Genomic DNA, 16,402 nt, shown 5'->3' with positions numbered 1-16,402 from the left:
CATTTCCTTCCTTTAATGAGGTGAACAGAAATGCACGAAGGTTGATTGGCTTCGGTTACATGGAAAGATGGAAAAACGTGAGACTATTCTTATTGAAACAAAAATCTTGGGGAGAGATTTGATAGAAGCATTCAAAATCCTTAAGAGTTTGATAGAATATATAAATTTCCATTGACACTGTGATGAGTAATCAGAAGATATCAATTGACAAAAATAATCAAAACCACAGAAATAAGAGGGAGGAAATTTTTGTTGTGATCCATATTGTGCTGCTTGTAAATGATAGAGAAAGCAGATTTAAACATAGAAACATAGAAAATAGGTGCAGGAGTAGGCTACTTGGCCCTTCAAGCCTGCACCGCCATTCAGTATGATCATGGCTGATCATCCAACTCAGAACCCTGTACCTGCTTTCTCTCCATACCCCCTGATCCCTTTAGCCACAAGGGCCATATCTAACTTCCTCTTAAATATAGCCAATGAACCGCCCTCAACTGTTTCCTGTGGCAGAGAATTCCACAGATTCACCACACTCTGTGTGAAGAAGTTTTTCCTCATCTCGGTCCTAAAAAGCTTCCCCTTTATCCTTAAACTGTGACCCCTCGTTCTGGACTTCCCCAACATCGGAAACAATCTTCCTGCATCTAGCCTGTCCAATCCCTTTAGAATTTTATACATTTCAATAAGATCCCCCCTCAATCTTCTAAATTCCAGTGAATATAGTCAATCCAGTCTTTCTTCATATGAAAGTCTTGACATCCCAGGAATCAATCTGATGAACCTTCTCTGTACTCCCTCTATGGCAAGAATGTCTTTCCTCAGATTAGGGGACCAAAACTGCACACAATATTCTAGGTGCGGTCTCACCAAGGCCTTGTACAACTGCAGTAGAACCTCCCTGCACCTGTACTCAAATCCTTTTGCTATGAATGCCAACATACCATTTGCCTTTTTCACCGCCTGCTGTACCTGCATGCCCACCTTCAATGACTGGTGTACAATGACACCCAGGTCTCGTTGCATCTCCCCTTTTCCTAATCAGCCACCGTTCAGATAATAATCTGTTTTCCTGTTCTTGCAACCAAAGTGGATAACCTCACATTTATCCACGTTAAATTGCATCTGCCATGAATTTTCCCACTCACCTAACCTATCCAAGTCACCCTGCATCCTCTTAGCATCCTCCTCACAGCTAACACCGCCACCCAGCTTCGTGTCATCCGCAAACTTGGAGATGCTGCATTTAATTCCCTCGTCTAAATCATTAATATATATTGTAAACAACTGGGGTCCCAGCACTGAGCCTTGCGGTACCCCACTAGTCACTGGCTGCCATTCTGAAAAGGTCCCGTTTACTCCCACTCTTTGCTTCCTGTCTGCCAACCAATTCTCTATTCACATTAATAGCATACCCCCAATACCGTGTGCTTTAAGTTTGCACAATAATTTCCTGTGTGGGACCTTGTCAAAAGCCATTTGAAAATCTAAATATACCACATCCACTGGCTCTCCCCTATCCACTCTACTAGTTACATCTTCAAAAAATTCTATAAGATTTGTCAGACATGATTTTCCTTTCACAAATCCATGCTGACTTTGTCCGATGATTTCACCTCTTTCCAAATGTGCTGTTATCACATCTTTGATAACCGACTCTAGCATTTTCCCCACCACTGATGTCGAACTAACTGGTCTATAATTCCCCGGTTTCTCTCTCCCTCCTTTTTTAAAAAAGTGGGGTTACATTAGCCACCCTCCAATCCTCAGGAACTAATGCAGAATCTAAGGAGTTTTGAAAAATTATCACTAATGCATCCACTATTTCTTGAGCTACTTCATTAAGCACTCTGGGATGCAGACCATCTGGCCCTGGGGATTTATCTGCCTTTAATCCCTTCAATTTACCTAACACCACTTCCCTACTACCATGTATTTCCCTCAGTTCCTCCATCTCACTAGACCTTGGTCCCTTCCTATTTCCGGAAGATTATTTATGTCCTCCTTAGTGAAGACAGAACCAAAGTAGTTATTCAATTGGTCTGCCATGTCTTTGTTCCCTATGATCAATTCACCTGTTACTGACTGTAAAGGACCTACATTTGTCTTGACCAGTCTTTTTCTTTTCACGTATCTATAAAAGCTTCTACAGTCAGTTTTTATGTTCCCTGCCAGCTTTCTCTCATAATCTTTTTTCCCTTTCCTAATTAAGCCCTTTGTCCTCCTCTGCTGGTCTCTGAATTTCTTCCAGTCCTCAGGTGTGCCGCTTTTTTTTGCTAATTTATAAGTTTCTTCTTTGGACTTGATACTATCCCTAATTTCCCTTGTCAGCCACGGGTGCACTACCTTCCCTGGTTTATTGTTTTGCTAGACTGGGATGAACAATTGTTTTAGTTCATCCATGCGATCTTTAAATGCTTGCCCCATTGCATATCCACCGTCAACCCTTTAAGTATCATTTGCCAGTCTATCTTAGCTAATTCATGTCTCATACCTTTAAAGTTACCCTTCTATAAGTTCAGAACCTTTGTTTCTGAATTAACTATGTCACTCTCCATGTTAATGAAGAATTCCACCATATTATGGTCACTCTTACCCAAGGGGCCTCGCACGACAAGATTTCTAACTAACCCTTCCTCATTGCTCAATACCCAATCTAGAATGGCCTGCTCTCTAGTTGGTTCCTCGACATGTTGGTTCAGAAAACCATCCCACATACATTCCAAGAAATCCTCTTCCTCAGCACCCTTACCAATTTGGTTCGCCCAATCTATATGTAGATTGAAGTCACCCATTATAACTACTGTTCCTGTATTGCATGCATTTCTAATTTCCTGTTTAATGCCATCCCCAACCTCACTACTACTGTTAGGTGGCCTGTACACAACTCCCACCAGCGTTTTCTGCCCCTTAGTGTTATGCAGCTCTACCCATATCGATTCCACATCCTCCAGGCTAATGTCCTTCCTTTCTGTTGCGTTATTCTCCTCTCTAACCAGCAATGCTACTCCACCTCCTTTTCTTTCCTGTCTATCCCTCCTGAATATTGAATATCCCTGGATGTTGAGCTCCCATCCTTGGTCACCCTAGAGCCATGTCTCTGTGATCCCAACTATATCATATTCATTAATAACTATCTGCACATTCAGTTCATCCACCTTGTTACGAATGCTCCTCACATTGACACACAAAGCCTTCAGCCTTGTTTTTACAACACTCTTAGCCCTTATACAATTATGTTGAAAAGTGGCCCTTTTTGCTTTTTGCCCTGGATTTGCCTGCCTGCCACTTTTACTTTTCACCTTACTACTTTTTGCTTCTACCCTCATTTTACACCCCTCTGTCTCTCTGCACTTGTTCCCATCCCCCTGCCACATTAGTTTAAAGCCTCCTGAACAGCAGTAGCAAACGCTCCCCCTAGGACATTGGTTCCAGCCCAGGTGCAGACCGTTCTGTTTATACCGGTCCCACCTCCCCCAGAACTGGTTCCAATGCCCCAGAAATTTGAATCCCTCCCCCTTGCACCATTTTTCAAGCCACGTATTCATCTGAAATATCCTCCTATTTCTACTCTGACTAGCACGTGGCACTGGTAGTAATCCAGAGATTATTACCTTTGTGGTCCTACTTTTTAGTTTATCTCCTAACTCCCTAAATTCACCTTGTTAGGACCTCATCCCGTTTTTTACCTATATCGTTGGTACCTATGTGCACCACGACCACTGGCTGTTCACCCTCCCATTCCAGAATGTCCTGCAGCGGCTCAGAGACATCCTTGACCCTTGCACCAGGGAGGCAACATACCATCCTGGAGTCCCGTTTGCGGCTGCAGAAACGCCTATCTATTCCCCTTACAATCGAATCCCATATCACTATAGCTCTCCCACTCCTTTTCCTTCCCTCCTGTGCTGCAGAGCCACCCATGGTTTAAGATTTGCGAGCATGCATAAAAAGTTCTGAGTCAGGCAAATCAACTTTCAAAGAGCTGACACAGGTACAGTGAACTAAGGGATGTATTTCTTGTGTTCTTTCTCTCTTCTATTATTGTATGATTCAAATGTACCTTCACAAACATTTGCTGAGATGTATTTTCTTCCAGTGGTTATTAGAAGCAAAAATAAGTAGGTACAAGGACTTTTCTATTTCATCCTACAACTACAGTATCCTCCCACCAACAGGCAAAAATATCTCAAAATGTTGTTGTAGAATAAAAGAAATTTAGACATTTAGAAACATTGACATTTGAGGCTAAATAGATTTCATGAGTTTAAATCCTGAATATAAATGAAAAGGAGAAGTAGCCTTGTGATTGAGCTACTCAACAAAGTACTGGTACTTGAAAAGATGGGGCTAAGTGGAGGGTGGATTAGGCAGTCTTAACAAATCTGGCAACTATAAAGCTCTTCTTTTGAAAGATCAGAGCCTGTGAACTTGAGTAAAGACTTCAGAGACTCTTGGTTTCCATGTCAAAAAATAATTTATCTATGAAACTTGAGAGAGAGGATTTTTTTCTTCAGATAAAGAGTAGGTCTTAAAATATCCTTAATGCTTGTCAAGAAATTCTTTAGCTTGTTACTGCATGTAGTCTTTTGACATAACAACTAAAACATCCTAAAGTGCAGTCTTTTGTGAAGAGAATTATTGACTTAAACTCTGTAACTTAAACTTAATTTAAAGTATATTGTATTTGTTATTTCTGTTACCAGGTGATGAGGGTGACAACTTCTATGTAATCGATCAGGGTGAAGTTGATGTAAGTGTTTGAAATATTGTGGTTTTTTAATGGTTTTCTATTTTCATTTTAGGGTAAGGATATATGATGCAAATTAAGATATTATATGCAAATAAACACAATTTAATGGCATTGATGAATGCCTGTAGGCATTACGGACCTCCACAGAGATGACCTTCACTAAATACGATGCACCTGTTTGGTCAGGGTAATCTATTAATGGTGTAGTAATTTACTGCAAAGAAACACTTTAACATCTGATCACTTGCTGTAGCTCCCTCACATCAGTGTCTGTTAAAGCCACAACATGGTGCCCGAGGCTATTTGTTCCAGGTGCTTTATTTGCTTGGTTTAATTGTGTGAAATGAGATCAGCTCAAATGAAAATGGACTGGCCTGTTTGTACATAAGCCTATTTAGAAGCCATAGAGCTATAAATTGGTCTGATATATTGTACAAAGCTGGTTACTTTAATTATAATCACAATGTTAGAAAATAATTAGGTAATTTGCACTTCTATCATGATGTAAGTTTGTTTTATGTTAACTAAAGTTCAAAGTTCAAATTTATTATCGAAGTATGTATATCATATACAACTTTGAGATTCATCTTCTTGCAGGCACAAAACAAAGAAACACAATAGAATCTACAGAAAAATACACACAACAAAGACTGTCAAACATCCAGTGTATAAAAGAGGACAAATCGTGCAAATAGTAAACAGAAAGCAAATTTCTGTACAGCAAATAACATGATCCATCTGCCTCACTTTTTGCCCTCATATCTGATTGAAACATCAGTAATGGAATTTTTGACTAAGAAGAATTTCTCAATTAGTTCATAACACTCAGTATGAGGGATGGAACATGTCAGTGGTATAGATTGTTCAGAACCAAAATTCTAAGCCTGCTTTTCCTATCAAGCATGTCCCAACTAGGTTTCAAATTGCTAATATATTGTATCACAAAGTTTTATTCTCCTTGCATCTGAATAAATCAATGCTAATCCCGAGAAGCCAGCTTCATAAACTATTTGAAAGTAACCTTTTCAAATAAAGCCTGTGTCCTCTGGACCAGTTGAAACAATTTGTTTTGAGAACAAAAGTAGTAGCAGCAAAAGGAGCCGCTGTTCCTTTTATGCGTGCTCTGCAATTCAGCAAGCTCATGCCTCATCTTTCACTGTGACACTAACCTTCATTCCCTCAATTCTTTTAATAAAATATATATCTTGGTGTTAAATGTAATTTGCAAATGACCTGCCACTGCCTACGTGGTGAAGAAATTCAATTTATCACTGTACCAGATGTCCATTCCCCTAACACTATGAACCATAATTCTGACACTTAACAAAAGGTAAACATAATTTTTACACATACCCTGCCAACCCTCATAAGAGTTTTGAAAGTTTAAATTAGATCATAACTCATTCTTACCTCAAAAAAGTTTAAATCAGGTCTACTTAATCTCCCCTGAAATAATGAAGATGCCATCCCAGGAATCAGTCTGATAAAGCTTTGCTGCACTTGGTCTTTGCAAATGTATCTTTCCTTGATGTAGACTCTAGAACTATATACAATGTTCCAGATGTGGTTTCACCAGTTCCATATAAAAGTGGAGCAAAACATCTCTACTTTGTACCTAAATTGGTTCTTATTACAAAAGGATTTATCATTTGAACTTTAAAATTGCTTACTGTACCTGTTTACTAGCTTTCAGTTACTTATTTTACAAGGACCTCCAACTGCCCCTAAACAACACCTTCCAGTCTCTCACCAGTTTAAATATTTCTATTTTTTAACAAAGTGGATGACCTCACATTTCTCCACATTATCGTCAATCTGTTACGTCGTTGCTGGTTCACTTGTCTGTAACACACCTCGATGCATCCTCCTCACTATCCACACTGCCATACATCATCTTATTTATCATTGGCAAACTCAGCACTTGGAGGAGGAGATCAAGTTATTGTTAAAGATTGCTAGGAGCTGAGGCCCTGTAGCACCCCACTTTTCAGAGCCTCCCAGCCCAAAAATAATGTTTATTTATGTTTCTATTTTTCTGTCAGTTAGACATTCTCATCAGTATATTGACCCCAGTATATTTCACGTAATTTCTAATTAATGGCTCTTATGCAGTATCTTTATTGAAGACCTTCTGAAAACCCAATTATCTATATCATCTGGTTTACCCTTAATTAATTCCACTTGTTAAATCTCCAAAATATTCTTAACAGATTAGACAAAGATGATTTCGCTTTGGAACTCTCACCAGTCCTGTTATTATGTTTTAAATGCAGTGTTACCACATCCTTTGTAATCGTTCCCAGCTTTGTAATGTCAGGTTAACAGTTTCCATTTTTCCTCCTCTTAAGTAGTGGGGTTACATTTGTTATCTCCCAATCTGTGAGAACTGTTCTAGAATACATAGAAGATGACAGCCAGTACATCCATTATCTCTTTCACCACCACCATCAAATTGTCATCAGCGCCTGGAGATTTATCACTGTCCAGTCCTACTAATTTCTCCAGTATTTTTTTAAACTAATGCTTAATCTCTTTGAACTCCTCATTTTACTGTAGACCTGCAGCATTAACTATTTCCAGAAGGTCTTCTCTCTCTTGTGAAGATCGACACAAAATATTTGTTTTTCTGTCATTTCCTTATTCCCCAATATAATTTCTCTCAACCTAATTGTCTCACTGCCTACCTATGTCATTCTTTGTAATTGTTTTTATTAAATTATAATTTTATCTCTCCTTTCTATTTGTTTGGTGATACAGTGCAGAGTAGGCCCTTAGAGCCATGCCACCTGACAAAACTGATTAACCCTAAACATAGGATAATTTTGAACAACTGTATTTTGTTCATAATATTTTTAATACTAATAAAAAGATTGAAAAAAAAGGATAATTTACAATGACTTATTAACCTAATAGGTATGCCTTTGGACTGTGGGAGGAAACTGGATCATCCAGAGAAAACCCTGAATTCCACAGGGAAGACGTACACTCCTTATAGATGGAGCTGGAATTGTACTGTAAACTCTGGAACTCCTCGAGATGTTATAGTTTAAACACTAATTGCTACACTGTTGTGGCACCCTCTTATCAATTTCTTTTGCGCTCTGTTGAACTCTTAAAAATTTTTGGGCTTTCCAGTTTTTTGCTAGTATTAGAAGCCTTTTCAAATATATTACAATGTTTTACTTGGTAGATTCAGTTGAACCATTTTCTTTTCGCCAAGTTATCTTCATGCACTTGTATGGACCTGTCCTGCCATCTTAAAATTGCGCCTTTCTTGAAGAAATGCACTTTGTGAGACTGTTTTATAAATAGCATCAGTTCTGTTTGATTATGATTTTTTAAATTAGTTCTTGTTGTTTCAACCATATCAAGAAATGCACAAAGTATCTGGGATTCAATAAAAGTTAGTAGATTAGAACTTTTAAAGCAAGTTGCATTGCAGTAGAAAGGCACCCTTTACCTTGTTCTACCTCAATACACTGTGTAATGATTTGATCTGTATGAACACTATGCAAGACAAGCTTTACACTGTATCTCAGGACATGACTATGATAACCAATTCTGTGCACAACTTGAATGTTTTGTTTATCACTTGCACAAAAAAATCATTAGACCATTATGACTTTATTCTGTTTTGCACCAGTACCCTTCCCCCTCCCCATTTTCCCCTGGCAAAGATTATCCCGGATAAAAAAGAAGAACATGGACATCAGTGTTGACAAATTGTTTTATTTTTGCCTAGGTCTACGTCAATGGAGAATGGGTTACAAACATTGGAGAAGGAGGTAGTTTTGGAGAACTTGCTCTGATCTATGGCACTCCAAGAGCAGCAACTGTCAAGGCCAAGACAGACCTCAAACTGTGGGGAATTGACAGGGATAGCTATAGACGCATTCTAATGGTCTGTATTACGTTAATAATATCCATTTGCAATTCTTTTTGAATTGATTAATAATTGCATATAAAAATATGTTTCTATTGTTCTAAAACTGGACATTGAACAGTTCTTTAGGAACCATACCACATCTTAAACAAATTCTTGAAATCAGTAAAACTTTAATATTGTATACACGCAGAATTTAGTATCAGAAAATGATGGCCTATGAAGAGGACATTCAGTCTATTATGTCCATGTCATCCAAAAATTGAGTCTTTTTGTTTACTCCCAGTTCTTGGTCCATAATCTTTAAAATTATGTTTCTGTGAGCATCTTTCCAGATGATTTTTTTTAATATACTGAGGGATCTGCTTCCACATTCATTCATTTAGAAGGTGAGTTTCTAGAACCCAATACTTCGTGGGTGAATTTATCTTCTTGAAAGCCCCTGTATTCCATTCAACTATTAACTGAAACTCCTGTTCTTACCTTAGACTTCAATACCAGGGGAAAGACATCTTTTAAGTCTAAAACTTTAATCATCTTGATTTAATTTCTCCTCAGGCTCCTTGATTTCTTGGTACCATAGTGGTTATTTAGTTAGCCTATTATAATTTTAACATTATAGTTAAAGCTACTGCAATAATGTTGTTTTCACACAGGTATGAGTATGAGTGAAATATATCTGATTATCTAATTCGCAAATGCCATTTTGTGGTTGCTTTGAATTTATAGGTTTGATAAAACACAAAGCAAATTGCTACACTACATCAAACAATCAAAAATAATTTGTCAGGTTTTGTACTTTTTTGTGAAACATTTATTGTGAGCATTTCGATTAGAATAGAAGCAACAAACTGGATAAATCCTTTGAGGTAAATATGAATGTTTCCACTGCCTCAATTACTCTTTGAGCAAGTTGCAGGGCACCAGTGCCCTTGTGGTGATTTCCTGCTCCTCCTCTAAAAGCTTCTCGAAACTTTTTATAAACGAACATAGATTTGTCCACGGACTCCGTGCTTAATGGTATTGATCCATAGCATAAAAAAGATTGGGGAGCCCTTGGACTAGATTAAAAGACATTTGGATAAGTACATTGATCAGAAAGGTTCAGAAAGATATGGGCCAAACACCTACAAAGGTGACTACCTTAGTTGGGCACCTTGCATAGATGAGCTGGGCCAGAGGGCCTTTTTCTGTGCTGTATTGCTCTGTCTAAATATTTGTCGTTAATAGCAGATTTCTCATTGTTGAATGGCAACTTCCTTCCAATGAGATTGCATAATCAAAATAGAATAAGATATAGGACCAGAATTGGGCCATTTGGCTCATCAAGTCTGCTCCATTTCATCATGGCTGATCCATTTTCCCTGTCAGCCCCAGTCTCCTGCCTTCACCCTGTATCCCTTCATGCCCTGACTAATCAAGAATCTATTAACCTCTGCCTTAAATATAACCAATGATTTGGCTTCCACAGCCATCTGTGGCAACAAATTCCAGATTCACCACTCTCTGGCTAAAGAAATTCATCCTCATCTCCATTCTAAAAGGATGTCCTTCTATTCGACTTTCCCTCCATAGGAAACATTTTCTCTACATCCACTCTTTCGAGGCCTTTTAACATTTGATAAGTTTCAATGAGGTCATCCCTTATTCTTCTGAATTCCAGTGAGTAGAAGCCCAGAGCCATCAAACACTCCTCGTTTGACAAGCCTTTCAATCCCAGAATCACTTTCGTGAACCTGCTTTGAACCCTCTCCAATGTCAGCACATCCTTCCTTAGATAACTGCTCACAATACTCCAAGTGAAGCCTCACCAGGGCTTTATAAAGCCTCAACATTACACCCCTGGTTTTATATTCTAGTCCTCTCGAAATGAATGTTGACGTCACATCTGCCTTCCTCACGAGCCTATTTGTTTACTTGTTTGTTTCTTTAGACTGTTTCTTGGAACTAGTTAATGTTCAGATAATTGTCACCTTTTCTAATAATACCTAATAATTGTATTAAATTTCAAATCATAGTGGTAAAATTTTATTGATTTATGACAATGCATTTTTCTCTCTGGTATTTTGGTCTTGAGGTTTGCTGGTGTAGTCTTCTACTTTGCAAGTTAAATGGCTTATGCTGTACAAGGGAGGTTTTCAAAGTAAATTTATTATCAAAGTATATATATGTCACCATATACAACCCTGAGATCTATTTTCTTGCCGACACACTCAGTAAATCCATAATGAATAGTCACCATAACAGAATTAATGAAAGACCAGACCAGCTTGGGTGTTCAAAGGACAACAAACTGCAAATACAAAAGAAAGAAGGAATAATTAATAAATAAATAAGCAAAAAACATCAAGAACATGAGATGAAAGTGAGTCCAGAGGTGTGGGAGTATTTCATTGATAGAGCAAGTAAAATTTAAATTTAAAGGACTATTTGGCAAAGTTTTGAATAGTTAACACAGAGAAAAGCCAATTAACAAGAATTTAAGAGCCGTTTGGACTTTTCCCCCAAGAAAGCGCAAGGGAAGACATTTGCATTTGTAACTTTTTCACTCTATTTCATAAGCACACAATGAATACGGAAAGCAAATAACCTTTGCATGATATCAGGTTCAAACTAGGTTTTTTTTTAAGCTTCAAAATGTTTTCAGGCCAAAACACAAGTGCAACTTATTGATAACACTTTCTCATTCTAGTTAAATGGCAGCTAGTTAAAAAGGTGTCGAGGATACTGGCCTTCATCAGGCAGAACACTGAGTGTAGGAGTTGGGTGGGACATTATGTTTGCCACTGTACAAGTTGTTGGTGAGGCCACATTTGGAGTACTGTGGTAAACTGTCATAGGAAAGATGTGGCTAAACTAGAAAGAGTGGAGAAAAGTTAACCTCTCCCATTATAGGGAGAGTTTGGCCAGGCCCAGGTCTATATTCTTTGGAACATTGGAGAATAAGGGCAAGTTTAGAGGTGTTTAAACTTAGGAGAGGTATAGATGCGGTGGAAAGTAAGTGCTTTCCCCAAGGTAGAGGAGTCCAATATCAGATTTAGGGTGAAAGAGAACAGTCTTTTGCCCAGGGTAGGGGAATCCAATATTAGACTTAGGGTGAAAGGGGAAAGATTTAAAAGGGACCTGAGTGACAATTTTTTCATACAGATGGTGGTGACTATATCGAATGAGTTGGCAAAAGCAATAGTTAGGCAGGTACAATGGTATTCTTCGAGAGGCAGTTGGATTGGTACATGGAAGGGAAGGGCTTAGAGCAGGGGTTCCTAACCATTTTTATGCATGGACCACTACTATTAAGCAAGGGGTCCATGGACCCCAGATTGTGATTCCTTGGCTTAGAAGGATTTGACTGGAAATTAAAATGAGCTGGGTGGGCAGTAAGGTCAGCATGGACTGATTGATCTGAAAGGCCTGTATCTGTGTTGTATTGCTCTATGACTCATAAACTCATTTGACCAATTGATAAAATCCAGCATGTAATTATTAACATTTTCTAACAAGTCATTATTTGAAAAAAACACACTTGAATCTTTTGTTTAGAATTCAGCTTTTTGTTCATGAGTTTTGAATGTGTTAGTATTGAAAGCACCTGATTAAATAGGAATCATTTGAAAAAGCATAGAGTTTTTGTTGACGCTTTCTATTATGGGGCAGAATATGATTGGAGGAAGATAAATACTAAATTATTGTATTCTCAAAAATAAATTCCAAGGACAATTCCTTAACTTTGCTTTCCTCTTTGCCCAGGGGGTAGGGGTATCTCATCAGCACTTCAGCGAAGGAATATCGATTGGAGTTTTGGGTATATTATATGAACTGTCTTCCATTCAGTCAATGGTATCCTGGCAAGGTCTAGAAAGAAAAAAGTATGAGAAAGGATATAATTAAAATGGACTAAAGAGATAATATTTGAAGAAGTTCTTAAATTGCTGCATCTCTCTGACTTACTTTCAAAAGAGGAATTGCTGGTAGTCGGTCCAAGTAGCCCAAGGCTCTACTATCAATGTTTGAGTAAAGGAAGGAAGGTATGCACATCACACCAGAATTAAGAGGTGATGTTGGTGGCTGGGGCTTTTGGAGAGAGAATGGGTTTAAGCTTATAGGAATTTACAGAGAAAGGTTAGGTGAAGCTATGCAGGGAAGTTAAGAGAAGCATATCAAATTTAGTGCTTTTGGAAACTCAAGCTTATCCAAGAGTCACAGAAAAATTAGCAGCAGCAGAGATCTATTCCATTACAACTTGCCACAGAGGAACATCTTCAACAGGGGAGCTTAACCAATTATCTTGACATTCAACAGCATTATGTGTCCCCATCTTTGATATCCTGAGAGTAACCATTAACTAGAAAGCAGACTAGATCAGTAATAAATGCGGTGGCTGCAAGAGTAGAAATTCTACCACCACCCTAATGACCATTCTGCGAATTCTGGCATCAGTGATGACCACATCACAAAAACCATGCTGGGAATCATAAACACGAGAAAGTCTGCAAATGCTGGAAATCCAAAGCAACACACACAAAATGCTGGAAGAATTCAGAAGACCAGGCAACATCTATGGAAATGAATAAACAGTCGATGTTTCGGGCTGAGACCCTTCTTCAGGACTGAAAAGGAAGAGGGAAGATGCCAGATTAAAAAGATGGATGATGAGTGAATGGGACTTTAGTGCAGGACTGGTCATGTACAGCAGGTATTTAGATAAATAGAAAAAACAGACAGGATGGAAACCTGGGAGACAGAGCATTGGAATAACAAAATGAGGAAGTTATAGAGATACCTGATGTTATAGAAGTGTACATAAGCAATCCTTCTGTTGGAGAGGATATGGAGATTGAACCATCTTCTGGATTATAATGAACCTGAGACTGTAAGCAGAAACAGATATGCTGGACAAATTCAGCTAGTCAAGCAGCGTCTAATGAAAGAGAAACCACTTGAAGTTTCATCAGAAGGGAAAACAAGAGGATGATGATCTAAGCAGTAGAGGGGATGTAGGAACGTTGGTAATAACGTGAAATGCTGAACAGACACTGAACCATTGTCTACAGCAGCCTGGGGTCCATGGACCCCTTTCTTAATGGTATTTTTCAGCATGGCTTTGTCAAGGGCAGATCATGCCTTACTTTGTGGATACTTTAGAAAGAGTGCAGAGGAAATCTACAAGAATGTTGCCTAGATTGAAGAGTGTGCCTTATGAGAATAGATTGAGTGAACTTGGCCTTTTCTCCTTGGAATGATGGAGGATGAGAGGTGACCTGATGGAGGTGTCTAAGATGATGAGAGGCATTGACATTGTGTTTAGCCAGAGGCTTTTTCCCAGGGCTGAAATGGCTAACACGAGGGGGTATAGTTTTGAGGTGCTTGGACGTAGGTACGGGGGGGATGTCAGAGTTTGTGTTTTTCACACAAAGAGTGGTGGGTGCATGGAATGCACTGCCAGCAATGGTTGTAGAGGCAGTTACAAAAGGGTCTTTTAAGAGACTCTTAGATAGGTACATGGAGCTTAGAAAAATAGAGGGCAATGCATTAGGGAAATTCTAGGCAGTTTCTAGAGTAGGTTAAATGGTCAGTACAACATTGTGGGCTGAAGAGACTGTAATGTGCTGTAGATTTCTATGTTTTATGTTCCATGGCATAAAAAAGGTTGAGAATTCCTGCTCTGTGGAATTGTCTGTGTTGTGAAGTCTGGCTGATGTTGCATCGTCTGGCATATTGGGACATGCCCAGCAGGCTAGAATACACAAGTGGATAAAAATAAGCTGAGGTGAGAGGAATGGCTTGTGCAAATGGCTAGTCCTGATACAGGCTTTATAGATACTGGAGAATTCAATATTGAGTCCTGCAGGTTGCAATGTGAACGGTGAAGAAGGGTTTCATTTCCTGTGCTTCCATTGGGTCTTGTTGTAGCTGTGCAGGTGGCCATAGATACAAGTTAGAGTGGGGATTGAGTGGTGAATGGAAAAAGCAGGCACTCCTGTGTAGAGAACACAGTCATTGCCCAAGCTGCACCAAAAATAGCAGACTAGATTGGAAGAAGGGCAAGTAAATTGTTGCCTCTCCTTGGGTGGGTCGCTAGATAGTGCGAAGAGGTGAATTCATGAAGCATAAAGGCAGTCTGGGGCATTGTAAGCAGTGGTGCTAATGTAGGTATGGATGTCAGTGCATGTTTGATCTGCAGTATCAGGTGTTATTTGTAATCCTAGAAGAAAATTTTGTATAAACATTATTTACGGGCCTTTTTGTCAGCATTTTGAAGCATTGGTCTTTGAGAGGGGGCAACTTTATGGTACAGTTTATGTCCTGAAGAAACTACACTCAGTGGCCACTTTATTACCTTGGAACCTGTGCGGTCTTCCGCTAGAGCCCATCCACTTCAAGGTTGGCATGCTCTTCTGCACACCACTGTTGTAACACATGATCATCTGAGTTACTGTTGTCTTCCTGTCAGCTTGAACCATTCTCCCCCGATCCTTCTCATTAGCAAGGTGTTTTTGCTCACAGAACTACCACTCACTGAATGTTTTTTGTTTTCCAAACCATCTTCTGTAAACTGTAGAGCAGGGGAAAAAGGACCTAGTGTTTTCCCAGCGCAAATGATTAAACTCTTCTCAGGCTTCCACTATCAATTATAACCGATGTTTCAATGATAAACTCTGCCATCTTCTAGGATGATGGCTGGGTATGTCTAGACCAGTGGTATTTATACCCCTGTAGTCCATCCCTCCTGATTGGTTAGTCATCATCCAATCAGGTTTCCGCTCTCCCACCTTGTTTACAATTGAATTCCAGCTCTTACTTTGAGTGAGACCTCTGGCTTTGTTAAAATTCTTTTCCTCGAGTTTTATTTCAATGGCTTCCTTTATCAGGCAGCTCCAAAAGCCATGGACGCGGCACAGTAGTTTTGTGCTGTTGAAGTGAATCCTGTGGCTGTTATGAGTGCAGTGTTCTGCTACTGCTGATTTCTTCGGGTAACCCAAACAGATACACCTCCTGTGGTCCTTGATGCAGGTTTCCACTGAGCATTCTGTCTCAGTTAATGGTAGGAGTCCACAGAATAAAAAAGGTTGGAAACACCCCTAGTAGAGACTGTAGTGTGTGCAAATCCTAAGACATCAGTAGTTTCTGAGATACTGAAACCACCCCGTTTGGCACCAACAATTATTCCATGATTGAAGTCACTCAGAACACACGTTTTCCTGTTTCTGTTGTTTGGTTTGAACAACATGCTTTTATGCATTGAGTTGCTACCACATGATTGGCTGATTAGATATTTACATTAAGGAGCAGAAGTACAAGTGTATCAAATAAAATAGTCACTGTGTATAGGTTCAGCAAGGACTATATCGGCCAAAGGGCCTGTTTCTGTGCTGTACTACTCTATGACTCCAATAATTCCTTACTGCTGTAAAATTTTATTCATGAAGTTGCAAATATAGCCTTTGTAAGAAGTAATATTTCGCTTAATTTTCTTGTAATGTGTAAAGTATAATGCATGCTTGTTCATCAAAGCCAACACTTATAACCAGGACAATATTTTGAGAATTTGAAGTTTCTTTAAAATTCTTGACTAATTATTTTTATAATGTCATAGATTGTTTCAGCAAATCATTATCAAAATATTTGCCTACCAGTCCACATTATAATTTTGGATAAGAATTGTCTCCCATGATGTTTTTGTACTGTCTGTCCTTTTTGTCTATACCTGAGGCAGTAAACAGTTCTGAGACCTCAGTAATAACCATGTATATGTGCAAAGCTGTGTAGAA

General features: G+C 38.9%; 1 protein-coding gene across 3 annotated transcripts in view; it reads left to right on the top strand.

Annotated features, from left to right (window-relative positions):
* Positions 1-16,402, top strand: part of prkar1b (protein kinase, cAMP-dependent, regulatory, type I, beta) — a 162,741-nt gene that overhangs the window by 109,024 nt on the left and 37,315 nt on the right. For all 3 annotated transcript variants that reach the window (XM_073060190.1, XM_073060188.1, XM_073060189.1), the window contains exons 6-7: positions 4,704-4,750; positions 8,493-8,651. In XM_073060190.1, coding sequence (XP_072916291.1) covers positions 4,704-4,750; positions 8,493-8,651 — 206 coding nt within the window. The remainder of the gene's footprint in view (positions 1-4,703; positions 4,751-8,492; positions 8,652-16,402) is intronic.

The sequence above is a fragment of the Hemitrygon akajei genome, chromosome 11 (genome assembly GCF_048418815.1).
Source record: "Hemitrygon akajei chromosome 11, sHemAka1.3, whole genome shotgun sequence".
Classification (NCBI taxonomy): domain Eukaryota; kingdom Metazoa; phylum Chordata; class Chondrichthyes; order Myliobatiformes; family Dasyatidae; genus Hemitrygon; species Hemitrygon akajei.
Note: the sequence above shows the minus strand (reverse complement) of the source record. Positions and strands in the feature narration are given on the sequence as shown.